General features: G+C 42.5%; 1 protein-coding gene across 1 annotated transcript in view; it reads left to right on the forward strand.

Annotated features, from left to right (window-relative positions):
* RYBP (RING1 and YY1 binding protein) overlaps positions 1-16,263 on the forward strand; it is a 42,801-nt gene extending 26,538 nt beyond the window's left edge. The window contains exons 3-5 of the mRNA XM_050312833.1: positions 7,874-8,050; positions 8,158-8,256; positions 12,206-16,263. Of these exons, the coding sequence (XP_050168790.1) occupies positions 7,874-8,050; positions 8,158-8,256; positions 12,206-12,458 (529 nt within the window). The 3' untranslated portion in view covers positions 12,459-16,263. The remainder of the gene's footprint in view (positions 1-7,873; positions 8,051-8,157; positions 8,257-12,205) is intronic.
* Positions 16,264-18,224: the final 1,961 nt, after the last annotated feature.

Genomic DNA, 18,224 nt, shown 5'->3' on the forward strand with positions numbered 1-18,224 from the left:
AGCTCAATTTTACAGAATTAGCAGTTAAGTAAACCCCAGGCTCTGATCCAATAACTGATGCTCAGCATTGTTATTCACTATCACTGCTGTTTTCCATCCTTGCTCTTGTATCAAAGAAACCTGAAGAACAACTTCTGTTCAGCTCTTCCTTTTGCAGTTTTGTGATTTCAGATTAAAGAACTGCAAAGGGGGAAAATTGTTCCTGAAGGGCTGTTTTGCAGGAGACCCTGTGGGATTGGTTCTGCAGAGTGTACAGGAGCTGCTGTCTTTCTTGTACTGCTTGATATTGTGAACCCTCTACAGAGGCACAGCAGAATAAACCTGTGCTCCAAAACTCATGCACCAGAGATACCTCTTGTGTTAGATATCTCTTTTTGAATGATTTCTGCTCAGTGAGGTGAGCAGAGCCCCATAAGACTTGGTGGAACAGACCCAGCTTGATGGTCACTCTCAGGTTCACTTCTTTCTAAGCAGAAAGCCTGGTCTGTGATTTATCAGTTTCCCTTGGGAAAAAAAACAAAACACCAAAACAAACCAAAAGAGAAGCCGTGTACTTGCAAAAATGCAAACAGTGGTGCTTCTCCACTGAAAATTTTCCAACAAATTCCCAAATAGCCCTGTTCTCTGGCTCAGGACTCCTTTCCTGCTGGCAGCCCACCAGGTCCTAAGTCCAGCTGTGCAAGAAGCACCATATAAGATGTTTCTTCATTTGATAGGAGGTGAATGGTCCAGATTTGCTTTAATGTTTGGATTTGTGGTGGTACCAGCAAACAGTATTTGCAGTTTCCAGTCCTATACTGTATTAGAACGGGTGTTTTGAGGAATTCTGTGAGTTCTCAGCTTCAGGGTGGCAAAATTCTGCTCAAACTGCTTCCAAAAACATCCTACGACCCTGACTTTAGACTGTTTTGCAATGGGGTTATATGAGACAATGTATATTAACAAAGAACTGTAAAAGTATTGAAAAACCTATTACACTGTGCTATTGAGCAGTCAGAGTGAAATAGCTTCACAGAGCAATTCTGGGACTCTCTTAGCACTGGTTTTGTGATTTTTAGCATATTTTCACAAAAAAAAATCAGAAACATGGGCTACAGGATCTGTGCAGTGGCAGCTCTTGGAAATAAAAATCTTTGATTTATACACTTTGATTTGTAAATACGCCCAAATAATTAAAAGTAAGCAATGTTCTTCTGTGGCAAGTAAGAGTTGAGTATTCTTTTCACCTACTTTATTCAGAGAGTCTCAGCTCTCCTCTAGTGGCACAGAGGCCGTGACCAACCACTTTCCAGGAAATAACAGTGCCTGTCCTGTTCTGTAAATGGAGGTGACAGCTTGCATTTCATTTAATAACTTTCCCATTCTTAATTGGTTTTCAAAAAAAAAAAGGGGGGGGGGGAGAAAAATTGAAGAAAACCAGATTTTCCTGAAAAGGCAGGGAGCTGGTAGCTTTGTCAGCCCACGAAATGTTAAATACTGCATGTAATTTTGAACTTTACAAAGTTAAAAACAGAAGGGACATGGGGGTTGTTTGAACTGTGAGAAATGACCTGAAGTCTAAAACCTTCTGGTGGACAAAGAAAAAGTTTAAAATACTTTCCTGAAATCTGAACAGCTCAAGGTTTGTTGTTGTGACCGAGAATATTTATTGGCAAAACTGAGGCTTCTTTATCTCTGTGCTGCCTATTCTTGACTCTTCTGAGGAGGAGGTAGCAGGCAGTGGGCTGGATGGTCCAGGAGGATGCTGAGCAGTTTTTGGAGGAGGCTGTACACTTTTAAATGTTCCTGCTTTATTTTATGGCAAACAGTTGCTTGCTTTTTGTGAAGCTGTTATTTTCTTTCATGGTTTTTTTTCTTTTCCAAAATGTTCAGACTTAACACTCTGTCTTTCAAACATGTTGGGCTGTGCCCAACACCTGCGCCCCAGAAGTCAGTGTTCCTGTGATTAACTTTTTATAAACATCTGTCTTTTAAATAAAAACACAGCATTAGCACATCAGTGTTAAAGGAAAAATCTGTTCTTTCAACAAAATACTGCTCAGTCACATATTTCTTGCAGTTTGTCCTTCTACTTGTCTTTTACTGTTTTTATTGTTGCTTTGTGGTCTTGGATCACATGGAGAACTTGAGATAGATGTATACAAGCTTCCATACTGCTTTGCAGTTGTACACTACGGACAATTTGTCCATTCATCCTTTTCCTGGTTGCTAAAAAGGACCGTGTGGTCATCACAAATGAGCTGGAAAATATGCATGCAGGAATGAGGGCTCACCCCCATCATATTTATAGCTTAATTTCTCCAGAGCTTTGGTTCTTCTGGGTGTAAAATTCTTCTAAGGGTATGTTTAATTTTGTTTGTGCTCATGGGTTAATTTCTAACCTTGCTTTTATGCTCAGAAAGATGCTTGCTGTATTATTGTTTTGGCACTAACTGTTTTATAAACACTGTAAATACTTTTAGGCTTGTTTTGTTGTTTTTTCTTTGAGCAAAGCCACGTTCATGTGCCACTGGGGTTATTAAAATAATCACGTACTTCACACTGCACGGCGCCTGAAACGCGTTCTCTCAGAGAGTCGCGGAGCCGCGCAGAGGTCGCCTGGTATCACCACGTGCATCAAAGCCAGAACAGCATGAAATTATCCAAATCCTCCCTACTGCTCCACGTTACACGAGGCTTTTGACTCTGAAATCCCACTCGATGCCACTTTCATTCTTCTGATAACATAGCTGTGGGAAAGTCAGAGCGGCTGTAATTAGATCCACGTTCCTGGGGATTGCCGGAGTCCCTCAAGGTCTGCGGGTATAAAGCCCAGTCCCTTCGCTGCTGCACCAGGGCTGCAGGAGGCAGGTGGCTTCTTTTTCCTCAAGGCAGAGGGACCAGAGAAATCCCAAACAGATAACAGGAACTGGGGTCACGTGAGAAATATGATGCAACTTATCCTCCTGTATCCCTCTGCAAATCCAGGTCTGAGTAACTCTCATGTGTGGGATGTGCAGTGATTTGTGCTGCTCCACTCCTGAGCCCAGCTGCAGGGGCTACAGCACAATTCCTGCGTGTCAGTGCTCGGGATTTGGTCCTGAGACAGGCTTTAAAGGGAAAGCTTTGACAGACAGAAGGAAATGCGAGTAGTGGAACACTGTGAGGTGCTTGCCAGAACCTGAAAGTTACAGTTTGGTTTTTAATTTTTAATTTATTTAAAGAGCACAGTGCAACACAGGCAACAAGCCCTTCAGGGAAGGTCTTGCATTTATTCCACTTCCCATGAGCCAGTGCGTCACTTCATATGACAATCTGATATTATTTGCATGTAGTGTGTATATATATATATTTACATATAGTGTATATTTTCAGGCACAATAGTTCTGTGCTGGTCTGTTACTAAAAGGTAGTAAAGATTATTTTGTGTACATCACTTACGGTAGTTGATGGTGAAGAGGCCCAGATACCACAGCCATTCTTACAGTAGACACATATTTCATATTTTTAATGCAGCAGATGACCTTGCTGCAAAGGTCATGAGTTGTTGTGCAAGTATCTGCTCCTGAGAGGTAAACTACAGTTTAATTAACGTGAAACAGTTTATTTGTCTGTACGTAACTTCGAGAGCACAGTTTAATTTCGTTTAATTGCTCTTCATTTTAGAGGGGAAGAAGACAGTCCTGCATGTTGTAAAAAGGAAAATGATAATGTGCATTTGTTTGTCACATCAGTGTTGGGTCTTTACTCAGTCTTTACTCAGGCTGTCACCTAAATTAAGGGAAATTGTCTAAGCAAAGTGGAACTTTACCGTCATAATGCTCAGGTAGGAGTAAACATACCTATTTCAGATGCTTGCTTTGAAAATTGAAGAACTAAGTCCAATACTAAGTACTGAATCTCTTCAGATAATTTTTGGGAAGTTGAGACTTGTTAGCTTGTTGTGGTTTGTGAGTAATGTTGATACTTTAAACCTTCTAGTAAAATGCCAATATAGTTGTTGCTGAAGTGTGAGTGCTGGTTAGAAAGCTTGAAAATGGCTGAGTTGGGGTTCGATTTTTGTCATTTTAGATGTATTCTTTGTGCACATGAACAGTTTAATGTTACAGAAAGCAAACTGATAAGAACATTTTTTGGATAAAAATGGTTAATACTTGTTTCTGTAGCTGTTTATTCTTGCTGAGTTTAGAAGTGGTTGCAACTTTCTGTTCAAGTTGTTCTGCTCAAGTGATAATTTACTTTAATATAATAGTGGTGTGTTTGGGTTGAAACATTCTTTTTGGAGCTGGCAAAAAAGTCACTAAATAAAAAGGCCAGCTGGAAAAAAAATTGGGGTCCTAGACACATTGAGTGTTCAAAAACAGAAAAGGAAAGAAGGGATCTTTCTGCTCTTAGGACTCCATGTTAAATTGTTGTAGCCCAAGTGGGAATGAGCCTTGCTTCTCTCCTTTTTTCCTTCCTAGTTCAGATTCTGAAAGGGAAGATGACTCGTATCCACTGCAAAGTATTATTGAATTCACTTTTTTCCTTCTTTCTAGAAGGCATTGCAAGCTTCCTGCTGCCACAGCTGGAAAAGAATTCACAACACTCATGAGGAGAGCTACTTTGACACACAGCGTGACTAGGATATGGATGGCTGGCTGTACAGGCAGGAAAGGAGTCTGGAGGGATGATCTACAAGGGCATGTAGTGATAGGACAAGGGGGAATTGCTTTTAACTGAAAGAGATAGATTTTAAACTAGATACAAGGAAGAAATTCTTCCCTGTGAGGGTGGTGAGGCCCTGGCACAGAGAAGCTGTGCCTGCCTCATCCTTGGAACTGGGTGGACTTTAAGGTCCCTTCTAACCCAAACCATTCTGTGATTGCATAATCTGCGCTAGGGATGTTAGGTAGCTCTTGAGTGTGTTTTTGGTAGGCAGCGAAGCTTGGAGCGCATTTTGGGCAGTGCAGCTGCTTCACTCCTTTGTGGTTCCTTTGGTTATGGTTTGCTGTGGTTAAAAACACACTGCTCGACTTGCTTTGCTTGGCTTTTTAGTAAAGGCCTTGTAACCAGTGTATCCTGGCTGTAGTGGCAGCGTGGGCCTTACTTGAAGGATCTTATTACTCCAATTATTATTACTATTAGTATGCCAGTTGCTTAAATTACCCAGTTTTTATCCTCTTCCTAAGCTTGCTGCTCGCGTGAGTGAAACAGTCAGGTTAGGAATTGGAAAGCTGTTTGTTGAGTTATTTTCATTATTTTTAATAAAATCTGTTCTGGCAGCACAGGGGATCTTGGAACGTGCTCAGTGTTGACCAAAGTCTCAGCATCTTTCTGCTCCCTTCCTCGTGCAGGAGGGACCCCGTGAGCAGGGCTGGTCCCCTTTCCTCAGGTTGCTGCCTCCTTCCCATTCTCTTCTCTTCCAGCTCTGGCTTTGCCCTCACCAGTGAGCCATCCTGGTGTGTAAGAGGGAATATGTAAATATGAGGTTTGGAGAAGTTTTGGTAGTAATGTCGGTGGCTAGCCAGAAAATGATAAAACTTAATAAATTCAGCGTGCTGTCACAGGCACTGATAAGGAGAGGAAGAGCACAGGGTGAAGTGTCTCCACAGGAGTGCTTTAAGCCTGGTCCTTTCAGCTTTCAAGCCTTTTCTACAGAAATATAGCATGATGTATTTATATGTGTGTTTTTTATTATTTTAGTTGAAGTTTCTATTTTAAAATTTGTGTCTTGGTTCAAGCAGTGCAGCACTCCTGCAACAGGAAGGGCAGCTTGGTTGGATACCAGGCTTGGAAATAACATCACAAGCAGCACATCAGAGTCCTGCGGAGCAGGAAAAACCCTCAGATTCATGAATTGGGATTTCCCGTGAATGGTTCGGGTTTCTGACTTAGCTGGTTGTGTAAACAGCGAGTAACTGTAACTCTGGGCAGAAGTGGCAGCTTCAAGCAGTGAGGTTAATCATGTATAATCATGTAGGGAGATGGTATCTGCCCTCTCTTTGAAGATTTCTTGACATTTTATCTTTTTTTGCAGTAGGCGGTGAGCAGGTTGCTTGACACAAAGTTACTGTTGTCAGCTTTTAGTGTGGCTGCATCAATCTGAAAATCTTTTCCATGTAACCAAGGGACTTCTTTTAACGTATTTATTCTCAGTCATGCAGACAGAAATTGCTGTGTACTGGATTCGAGGGATGCTCAATATCTTCACTGTTCTGTGGAACAGGTAACTGCATTATCTGATCTGGAGAAGGTTTCAGCATCACACTTATTTAAAGCTGAAGACCAGATCATCTTTGTTCACTCAGACCTGTATGCAGATTGCAGCATAAAATGAGTTAGAGTTTCTGTGTTGGGTGAAAAAACCACAGTGGTGTTGAGCTGGGTCAGAGGCCTGATTACAACCTGTTGCATAGACTTTGTGGTGTGGTATACATATAACTGTGGTAGTGAAATGAAGTATTTGTGTATCTCTGGCTTCAGTAGTAACTTGGTACCATTATACAGGAAACCAGTACCAAAAGATGCTCATACTTGGATTTTCTTATGACAGGGAATAGAAATTCTCTGGGTCTTCCATTGTCTGTGTCATCTCTAAGTGCAGGTGTTACATGTGAGCAATTAGTGGTTTGTACTTTTTCTTTTTTTTTTTAACATGTGAAACCACTAAATAGCTTCTTGAAGTCTCTCTAGATGTTTGCAGTAAAAGCTGGGTGTGGGTACAGAGCTCTTCAGCAGAAACCCTGGGGCTTCTGTGTGCCAGTTATAGCCCTGATGATATTTGGGTACAGCTTTCATTGGCTGTTCTGGTCTGATCTATGTACAAAACTTGAATCATATTTATGAGCATTTAACAGCTCTGGACAAGCCTGAGCAACTGTTCCAATTAGTATTTGGTTCATTAGGGACGACTAATGGAGTTGATTACCTGCTTTTTCTTTTCCCCTCCCACAAGCTGTGTGGACACAGGGAGCATAGATCTTTCTGGCATATTGAAGGGATAGAATCAATCACGGATAGTCAGAGTATTCAGGGTATAAACTGCTTTGTGATGTGCCAGGCCTGGGGGGAGAGGTGTTGAGTTGTCAAGCTGAGAGGGCATTAGAGTTTGGATGAGGAATGAGAGACAAAGGCAGCAATTCCTGCAGGATATGTGAGGACCAATAACCAAGGTATTGGTTACATGCGAGGCTGTTCTTTGTGTAAGCTGTAATTTGAAATGGAAGTTGTCTTTGAAAGGCAGTTTGCTTGTGTTTTTTGTCCAAGCTCCACTGGGGACTGCAGACAATTGTGTGAGGACGGAGTGTCGGAGGCTGGCACTGCCATTCCCTGTGGAAGTGTGAATGCCCACTTGTCTCCTGTGCTCCTGCCAGCCAGCTTCGCTCCCGGCCCTCGGGACAAAGTCATCTCAGTTACCTTCTCTTGTTCATTGTTATTTGTGCAAGGTTTGCTGCTGCGGGGAACCAGAAGCTCGTTTGAGAAATTAAATTGAAAGATATGAAGGAGACTGATGTTTATCAGGAAACTTTTTTTAGTCACATTTTGTTCCTTCTCCTCAAGTGTAGCCACAGTGCATGGTTGGCAGCTTCTTAAAAAGCTGCTTTTTCACTATTGTCCCCCCAAAATTGGCTGTGATTTCATGATATGGATGGAAGAAAGGGAGCATTATACTTATGAAAGTTAGATGGTGGTAAAAACTGATGAAACAGCAGTTTGGAGTATTTCTTTATTTTAAAATTTCTATCTTGTTTGGTAACAGCAGTAGTACTTCACGTTAAATAAGGACATCCATTTGGTTCTTTAAGTGGAGTGTTCTCCCCTGGTTGCTGAAATAAATCTTCATACTGCTCTCAGTGTAGTTATTTTTACTGTGTAAAATTGACTATAGATCTCTTTTTTATTGTCATTATAGAAAACCTAGAATAAACTCTCAGTTGGTGGCACAACAAGTTGCCCAGCAATATGCAACCCCACCACCACCTAAGAAGGAGAAGAAGGAGAAAGTGGAAAAACAAGACAAAGAAAAACCTGACAAAGAGAAGGAAATTAGTCCAAGTGTTACAAAGAAGAACACTAACAAGAAGACTAAGTAAGTGTGAAGGATACACTGTTAAATGTGATGTGATGTTAGTGGCATTGGTTAATTGTGCAGTTAAACTAACATGTTGCTCTCCCTCTTCCCTCCAACTATTGCAGACCAAAGTCAGATATTGTGAAAGATCCTCCTAGTGAAGCAAACAGCATACAGTCTGGGAATACTACAACAAAGACCAGCGACTCAAATCACACTTCAAGGTAACTCTAGACTGAAGTTAAGCTTTTGGTGTCTGAGTTATATAGCAAACACTTCTTTTGTTGATGTATGAGCACTCGAACACTCTGCTGGTGAGCACAGATCTGGGCATTAGAAACATTAACTCTGTTGTCCACTCAGTTTTCATTTCTCTCCTAAAGTAATTGTATTGTCAATTGGGCACTACTGCTTTTGGCTGTAAAACACAGTGGGAGAAAAACATTAACCAGCAATCATATCGAGTTCTTATCATCGCTCGATAGCCGTAACAAAGGTTACTTTTTTACTTCCTTATCTGTAATTCAGTCACTGTAATTGTCAAGATAATTTTCCAAGTATACAGGAACTAAGTATACATGAACAGATTTGCTGGGATCCTGCTATCAAGAAAAAGCACAAATGGCTGGTTTGATATTTGTCTAAGTTTCAGATGAGTGTAGGAGAGAGGTTTATTCCTAGTCTTGCCTGTACTGATCCTCCATTTCTTAAATCAAACATTCAACATCAAAAAAAAGTTTTTATATTATTGAACTTGAGAGCTACAAGAGGCAGAACTGAACTGGGTGCTTTGCCTGTGTGGGCTGTACAAGAATTGCATCTCTCTTTAAAATGTGCTGTAATAAGTGTTTTATAATGAAACCACATGAACTGAGGCAGTATTAGTTTGCTGCAAACAGTTGTAAAGCACATGGGAAATAAGGTTGGCACAGCTGTTGGCATTAAACTTGGCAAGGTGTGACTGCAGAAAACTCTTGGCTTGGAAGTTTTTAAATAATAGCATGAAAATCTTTAATAAGAGTGAATATCCTTTACACAGTAACCCACTGGAATGTAGTGAGGGCAGTGTGAAATCTGCTGTGCTACAAGACTGAGCTGTTTGCAGGGACTGCTGTTAACTCTTCCTCAGCCCCCAAAGACTGAAGTGTCCGTTCCTGATTTGATTAGAGAAATACAACTTTACTACAGCGATTTTTTTTTTTTTCTTTCTTGTCCTGTTCTATAAGTGGTACTTTTATTGAGACTTAGGGTGCAGGAGACTTGATGCACTTGACTGATGAAATAATACTGAATTGAGAGATTACATCAAATAATTGTTTTTCCTTCTTGAAGGAGTCGCTCTGTCTACTGCAGAGTCTTTTAGTCCACGTTTTGTGGCAAGCTTTTGTCATTCTTCATTAAGCCTTAATAGTATCAGGTCTAGCTGGGTAATTTTTAAGGGCTACCTCACCTCCCTCAATTCTTAACCTGTTTCTTTAAATGTTTAGTGTAGTGGAACTGTTCTTGCACTGCCCTCAGGAGTGCTGTCAAGGGTCTTCTTAAAGGATCTGATTTTTACAGAGTTATAAGTTACCTGTTCAGCTTTTTTCATGCCCAGATTGTTTAACTGTTGGTTTTGGTTTGGTTTTTTTTTTTGTAAATTGTCTTTTAGGGCTCTCTGGATTTTTAAGAAATCCTGTTTGAACTTTCTGGATACCATGCCTGCTTCTGACAGAATATCTTTGTTTGTCCCATTTCTCCTTGTGCACTTTCAGATTGAATGTTTTGAAACACTTCTCTTGTTTGACCATAAACCTTTTTCGCTATAAACGTGAAGCACCAGGGTGTTTAATTTTGTAAAATAACATGAATGGGCCAATCCATTTGCCTTCTATGAGAAGCAGAAATTGTGTACATGTGCTGAAGAGATTGTCTGGAGGTTTTCATCTGTGCTTAATCAGCAGCTTGTACAGGGGAAACCCTGAAAACCTTCTGGAGAAATGGTCAGAGAGCTCAGTTCTAAAACTGACACAGTATTTGTGAGTGGGACTGTGGAGAAATCCTGCGCCTCAGCCCTGCTTCGCCTTCTGTGTTACTTTGTCATGGCATTTAAAGATGCATGGGCACTTCCATTTTTATTTTCCTCCTTTTTTTTCCTTTTTTTTCTCCCCCCCCCCAAACTCTCAGTGCCAGTTTTGACAAGCAATAGCCAGAGTTCATGTTCAGCCCTGTAGGAAGGTGGAGGCAGCAGAGTCTGTTCCGGTATCTGGGCCAGCATTTTTTTTTTGTTTTGTTTTGTTTTTTTGGGGCTGTTTCTGAGCAAAGGAGAAAACAAGTGACCCAGGCAAATTACAGGAAGAACTGGGTTTCCTAGAGGAACTCGGGGCTTGGGGAGGAAAATACGTCCTCGTACTCGGCTTCCGGGAACGCTGGGTGCTGCGCGCGGGGGCATCTGCCGGGACGGCATCCGAGAGCCGCGGAAACCCCGAAACGTGCTGAGCTGGCTGGCCTTTCTTGTTCCCCACAGACAAGGTGACATCACTTCATCTAGCCTGTGGTTACGTGTTGGATCTGCCAGCCCGTGCGTGTGTGCGACACCCACGTGGGCGCAGCCGCCCGCGAGCACCGCGCTGGGCTGGGAAAGGCCGGGCCCGGAGCCCAGGGGCTGCTCCCAGTGGGAGCTCTTACTGACTGCTGTGCAGTGGGGTTTTTTGCATTTTCTATCTATTTGAAATGCTTTTCCTGTGGTACTTGTTAAAAACTGAGGCAGCCTCCTAGGTTAGATAAGAAAATACTATTTTTGCTGCAGTAACTTCATTTTTGGTAAGGAAGTTTGCAGAAATGCAATTGTGCTATCTTAGAAGCTGTACATCTGTCCTCAGCACATTCTTCTATTCTGTCTAGTTCTGAAATACCACTTTGATAGTTAGTACTGCAGGACTTTCTCCTTGTTAATACCAGTGCAAGCCATTGAGTATTCACGGCAGATGCAGAATGAGATTAATTCCCTCTCTTTCTGTTTTACTGCACTAGCCTAGTGTGCTGCAAACGAGGAGGAGAAAAGGTAGAGTGGTTTAAAAGCTGGAGCTTGATCCCAAAGTAAACTAACCTTCCCTCCAGCCCTCTCAATAAGGCAGCTCTCAGCAAGCTACTTTTCACTGATGTATAAAGACCCTCCTTTTTAATTTCCCTATTGGGAATATTCCGCTGCTTAAGCCTGACCCTTAATTAGGAGCAAAAGCTGTAAATTACAGCACTCACTGCAGCTGACTTGGAATTTGCTGGTAGCTGGAGGAGTGTCCAAGGTTTGTTGTAGCACAGCTTTGGACCAGCCCATGAAATGTGCATGAATGTCAGCCTCCTAGAGTTTTAGACCCCTATTAGCTACATTACTAATTGAATGATAGCACAGCATGCAAATTACTGAGATAATCCTGAACAATAAATACCAGTGGGTTCTTTTCTGGTGATTTGGTTTTTTTTTTTTCCTTTTTTGTTTTTTTTTTTCCCCTAACCAAAAGGTCTGGCTGCAAGAAATACCTCTGTACATTCTGGATTTTATTTACAATAGCCTCGATTCCAGAGGGAACATTTTGAACTATTCTATCCATAGGCTGATTGGGCATCTGATTTGTATAAGCTCAAAGCAGTTGAAAGAGAAGCCAAGTTGTCCCAGTGCCTGTGTTGTTTGCAGCTGCAGAGTTCCAACATGGGAATGAAAGAGCCGTGGCCGAATGCTTTCATGTGGTTTTGTATTGCAGAGTCACAGCCTTGTCTCATAACATCAGGGCACATGACGAGATGGTGAATTTAGATAAGAGAACTCTTTCATCTGCCCCTTGGGGAGGAGATCCTTCACTCTGTCTGGCTCCTGACTGCTTGGCTCTGCCGTGGTGTCCTCCTTTCTGGCAGAGTTGGATTAGGGATAAGTCTACAACAGACGCCCTGTGCAGAGCTCTGTGAGACAGGTCGTTCCTCTGGGGCTGAGCCTGGCTGGCACAGGGAGCAGGTCAAACCTTCACCCTCCACTGTGCAGCACTTCCTGCTGCCTGGGTTCTCCTCCCAGCTACTGCCATCTGTGCCGGCGAGAGGAGGACGAGTCACACCGACTTTGTTTTCCATTTTTTTTCTAATAAACTCTTCTCTTCTCGTTTATTTTTATCCTTTTAATAAATGGCTTCTCATTTGTTTTAGACCCAGACTGAAAAATGTGGACAGAAGTACCGCACAGCAGCTGGCAGTCACAGTGGGAAATGTCACAGTAATTATCACAGACTTTAAAGAAAAGACTCGCTCTTCATCCACGTCGTCTTCTACAGTGACCTCCAGTGCAGGATCAGAACAACAGAATCAGAGCAGCTCGGGCTCTGAGAGCACAGACAAGGGCTCGTCCCGTTCCTCCACGCCAAAGGGGGACATGTCGGCAGTCAACGACGAATCTTTCTGAAAATTGCACATGGAGTTGTGGAAACTATGAATCAGGGTATGAAATTCAAACACTCCACCTGCCCACGCTGTTCAAATCCTGGAGAGCCTCTTCTGTGCTTGAACACACTTTCTCGGACATCGACCTCTTACTGATGCAACCAGGATATTTTCTGCTTGCCGTGGGCATCTGGCCACCAAGGAATTTCTCACCCTAACGATTACTCTTGACACTTTTATGTATTCCATTGTTTTATATGATTTTCCTAACAATCATTTATAATTGGATGTGCTCCTGAATCTACTTTTTTATAATATCTGCTGTGCACAATTTTCCATGAACATGACAACCTTTTGTTTTGGGGTCGGGAGCGGGTGGGGAGGGAAGGGGGCTTTATTTATTGCATTCACAAACTCCATCCTCTTTCAACATATCCTTTTTAAGTTCAGTTCTTCTTCCAGTTATACTGTGTACTATCAGTTTTGATATAAATTATATATAAATATATATATAAATAAATATATATAAAGGGTTATTTGAAACCAATACATGGAAACGCTGGTGCTTGAAACACTGTGAAGTGATAAAAAAAAAAAAATTGAACAGTTCAAGATCTGGAACAGTCCCCTTCTGTGAAAGTACTGAAACTGAAATGGAACTGGTCTTAGGTGAAAAGTGTTCCTGAAGGTTTGGACCTGGATGGGACCTGTTCTCTCTGTTGTTCCTTCCCAATTTCTTCCCTAAGCAATGGCTAAAACGTACTGGACACACGGTTTTGATTGTTACAGCTTGGGATCCGAGATGAGAGAGAGTTGCTTCCAGGTAGCTTGTGTTTCCACTAGTGTCCCTCCCACTGGTGATGTGCAGGTCCCTGCCCAGCTGGAGCGGAACCATCCCCAACCAGACTGCTGGTGTTGTGGATCTGTGTGTTTTGGTAACCTGAGCACCACGGTGTCGTGCACAGCCAGTCCCACAGGTACTGGTGGTGGTAGAGGTAGTGAATTCCATCCACCTGCCTCGGTGCCCGAGGTAACTAGAACTGGAGTGGTGGCTGTGGGGTGAAGGCAGCAGGGGGCTGTAGGGCTGGGAGCGATCTCGGGCTCGGGAACCAAGCTGGTGCTCATTCCAGCCGCGTGTGGGTCAGTGGTTGTCAGCCCCTTCCATCTGTCCCATCCATGCTGTTGGGATGGCTGCTTCTCCTCGAAGTCCATCTGTATTCCAAGGGTTGTTTCTGAGCAGCATCTTGTCCAGTGATGGGCTTGTCAGCACTTGGACACTTCGGAGTCTCCTGCTGTGGGAGCAGAAGTAGGGAAAAGCTTTCATGCTGGCAAGTGAGCGACATGTGGCTCATGCTCATGACCAGCATCTCCTTCGTTCTTACTCTAAAGCTATTCAGACTATAATTTCTTTTCCTGGCCTGTTAGTGTTGCTTTACAGTTTACCTTCCATGCATTATCCTGCTAAAACACTTGGCTGAAGAGGTGAAACAAACTTTTTTTTTTTTTTTTTTAAAAAAGGCAAAACAAACCCTAAACCTCTTTGGTTTTTCATCTTTATTTAGTGGCCCCAGGGTGCTTTGCAGTAATTTCAGGCACAGAGGCTGTGGCTTCATTTGACATCAAATGCATAACTTTTGGACGTGATGAAAGAGGGCCACGTTTTGACAACTTTGTGCCTGCTTGTTGTATTATGAATTATTTGCTCGGTAAGAGAAATTTCTCTTTGTGGAGGCAACTGATTTAAGATTTCTTTTAAAATCTGTGTGGTTTTGAGTAGCAGATGTAGGTTCCTTTCACACTGGTGACAGAAATGTGTGAGTTAGGGATCTGTTACAGCCCCTGCGTGAAGGCATGTGCTTGGCAGTGCCTTGGCAGCAGCAGTTTTATTCTGAATATGTTAACGTGGGCACCCCAACTTAATTCTGCTTATATTCACAGTATAGGCTGTCTTTTTTAAGCATTTTTAAAGTATTAAAGAACCAAAGGAAAACAGATGCTTCCTATGAGCATCAAGACAATTTATTATACATAGTTTTAAATACTATGAATATCTCAATCCACATTTTAACATTAGTGGGATATTGCAAAGACATTCCTTTTTCCAGTTTTTACTATTCCTTTAAGGGTCTCAGGGAGGGTAAACTGGTCAGCCATATTTATTTATTTTACTGAAATGTATTGGAATAATTTTTTAAGAGAGATTTTTTGAAGATGCCCCGAACTTGTATATTTTGCACTGCTTTATAAATGATCCATTATCAATTAGGCTTGCGTGCATCTCGGCCGTGATCCAGCCAGGAGTTGTGAGCGAGTGGCGGGTCCCTCTGGCCTCAGTGGGGCTGATTCTGGTGCTTCAAGTCAACCCACGTGCTCACCTTCTTCACTGGATCTGGGAATTTGTGCAAAAAAAAAAAAAAAAAAGGCAAAAAAAAAAAAAAAGCATTGTGTGTACCAGGAAATTGCTTCTTTTTCAAGTGAAAATAGACCTGTAGATCAGTTGAAAAAGCTTTAACGCCGTAACCAGCTACTCGTGGTGAAGTCGGTAACATCTGTCTCTTTGGCCTCCTCCTCCTCCTTGATAAAGTAGCTTGCTATAAATAAATGGGACAATTTCTTTGGAACAAGTGACCTGTAATTCTGCATTCAGTTAGGGATTGCTTGCTAAGCATTGAACCCCCCCCCCAGCCTCATCCGTAGCTGTTGTGTTGTGGGTTTGAAGGGCAGCGTTTGCTTTTACACTTGATTTCTCCGGTTGGCGCACCCGCCAGTGGGATTCCCCCCGCGCCCTGTCCGTGGGCTGTCCCGCTGGTGGGTGGGGAAGGTGTTTGAGAACCAAACCAACCAAAAACACTAGTGTAGGGAAGGACCAGATTCGCGGTGTTCAGTGGCACAGAAAGCAGGTAAGTGAAGCACAGTGTTAACGATGGCGAAGTTTCGACTCTTACACAGACACACACACACACAGACACCGACACAGCTTGCCTGACTTGCTCAGTTGACGTAGTTCTGCAAAGGAAAGGTGACAGCGTTTTACACGACCAGGCTATTTATTCTAATTGGAACTCAGCTTCAAATTGGACAGATCGAAAATTCGGCAGCAGCTTCCGTGAGTTTATTTCCACTGAGATGTTTTCACCTGCCTTACCAAGATCATTCTCAGTCTAACTTTTTTAAGCTCTACCATAAACTTAAATTATTGAAAAATTTATTAATTGCTGACTATATAATAACCTTTGCTTGTATGTAACCGAATGGTTTTAAGAGCCAACATTTAGAGTATGACAATGGAGCTGAACAGTTTTTAATGCGCAAGCAGTTCTGTTCTTGTGTATGACTTGTAACCTTAATTTACTGTGTAAAGATGGTTACATTATTTCCTTAGCTTTGTTTGTTGGAGACAAATATAGAATGCTTGTTTAAGTATGTCAAAACATAATCTTATCTTGTGGATTTTTATGTTAATGTATTATACGAGCTATATTTTTCATTTGCCCAGAAAGACAGCTTGTATAACGCTTCTGAAAGTTTTTCCGCTCTGTAAAGTCTTTAGAGCTGACAGTCCTGTTAGGTTTGTTTTAATCTTCATGCTAAAGTGTCAATGGTGGTTTTGTGAACTGGTCAGAAATTCACAGGTCTTAAATGTTTTTGGGAAATTTATATTGGACACTGCTCTTTGTCTAGCAAATAAAAGATGTTAATATATTCCTGTTACTGGCATGTGCACGACTGTTATTAGAAGCCACTTTATCATTTTCCTGCTTTAAATAGAAATGTCTATTTATGAATTCTGCTTGTAGTTTTTTCACAAATAAAATAGTAAAATTTAATTAAATCTGAAAGCTCTCTTTTTTGGGAGATGCCAGTGTTCAGAAAAGGTGGAGAACTCCTGTTGCTGGAGCAGCTTCTCAGTCTGTGCATCTTGTCCAGGAGCCGCCACTCGAGCACCCACTTCTGCAAACACAGCTTGTGCACACGGAGAACCTCAGTCAAGCAAGTAAATCCAGTTTGTTCCCTGGGACTCACAACGTGCAGAGAGTTTCTGGCAGATGTGTCTGCAGAATTTGGGTTTCTGGTCCTCGGAAATAAATCATTTTTCCCCTTTCTGTAGCCGCAGGAGCAGCGAGGCTTCAGTGCAGAGGATTTAGTGAGAGCCCTTGGGAGTTCCTTTGGCTGCCTTGTGCTAACGAACTCCCAGGAGTAAATTTAATAAAATGTAATTGAGAGCCTAATTGTATTTTTGTAGTGTAAAAATACTGGTATTTTGCAAGCAGTGTTTTGGTCTGCCTAGGAAACAAGGATGATGTGAATTACTGTGCTCTTTCTAGTTCATGTTTCCTCTCCACCACCCGAGACGGGAGGTGTGTGATGTAACTGTTCAAATATGAAGTTGAAATTTGAAAATGAAGCAATAGGTAAAATGCAAAGGAGACAAAATCTTACTCCAGAGCTTTTTTTCTCAGGAATATATATGAGGGCAATTCCTAAACGAAAAGTAGTTGGGATACTTTTGTGTGTGGTGGGGGAAGTGTGTGTTAAAAGCAGAGGTCGCTTTAAAAAACCCCATGTGCAAACAGACTTAAATGCTTTTAACCTCAGTTGGAAGCGATTCAGATGCCTTTGTGCCAAGAATAAGAAGAAACAGGAAAGGTAGTGGTTGTTCTACAGACCTGAAAAGCACTTGCTTGGCGTGCTGAGGGCTGAGCAGAGGAACAGTCCCTGCCTCGAAGTGCCTGCGTTCCCCATCCTCCACCTGTGACCAGGCAAGGCTGCCAGAGCTGCTGCTGGGGCAGAATGAAAGAGGAGTGGAGGAGACAGGCTTCATCACCTTAGTGCTTGAATGTGAAGGCTGGAATGGAGCCAGCAAGATTCCTGTAGCACTGCTGTCTCCCTCCAAGTCACCCCTTCCCTGGCATTTTGGGTGACTGGTCTCCTGGAAATCCCTTGCCTTGGAGCTGAGTGAGCCAAGAGCCACCTCCGATGCTGGAGCTGCAGAGCTGGCCCTGCTGCAGGAGAAGGGGGTTGAAGGAGGCAGAAAAAAGGGCACCCAAGGCTGCTGCAAGGTATGTTCTGGACTTGAGTGTTGGGTTGTATTGTTTGTGTTTATTACTTGTAGGGAATTTCAAGGCCAGGTTGGTCTGGTCTAGTTGGCAACCTGGTTTAGTGGAAGGTGTCCTTGCCCGTGGCAGAGGATTGGAACAAGGTGATCTCTAAGGTCCCTTCCCATCCCAACCATTCTATGATTCTGAGTAACGAGGGGATGGGGAATTCTTTTCATAGCTCCTTAGGGTTTTATAAACTTCTGGGACAGTCAGTTGTTTTAAGATTAGTAAGTGTTATAAAACCCAACACCAACTTGCATAACTGGGAGAGAGAAGAAATACCTTCTCCTCTGTAAGGTTCACGTGTCACCTAATTTTTGAAACTTTTTAAATCTGACCGTGCCCCCTTCACACAGCAGTTTGGGGGCAATTCAGATATGAAGATGGAAACCTGCAGTCAGGAAGGAGCTTTAGGAATCCTTGGCAGGGCAGTGTCTGTTCCTTTCCTGCCCAACATGAGCTGTGTATCTGGCAGCATTTAGGTCACAGTGGGAGTTTCCAGGGGCCAAAGCAGAAAGTTGTCTGCAAAAGACACGATGGATGTGATGAACAGCCGTGCTGGACCAGCTGTATCCCCTGGGAATGTGATTCCCATTCTGAGTCAGCAAAGCACCCTGTGACAGGACTTGTGTTTGCATCCCAACTGCAGGCAAAGTGCTTCCCATCACATGGAGGCAGCTACATCAAGA

The sequence above is a fragment of the Myiozetetes cayanensis genome, unplaced genomic scaffold, assembly GCF_022539395.1.
Source record: "Myiozetetes cayanensis isolate MyiCay16 unplaced genomic scaffold, myiCay2020 scf18, whole genome shotgun sequence".
Lineage (NCBI taxonomy): Eukaryota > Metazoa > Chordata > Aves > Passeriformes > Tyrannidae > Myiozetetes > Myiozetetes cayanensis.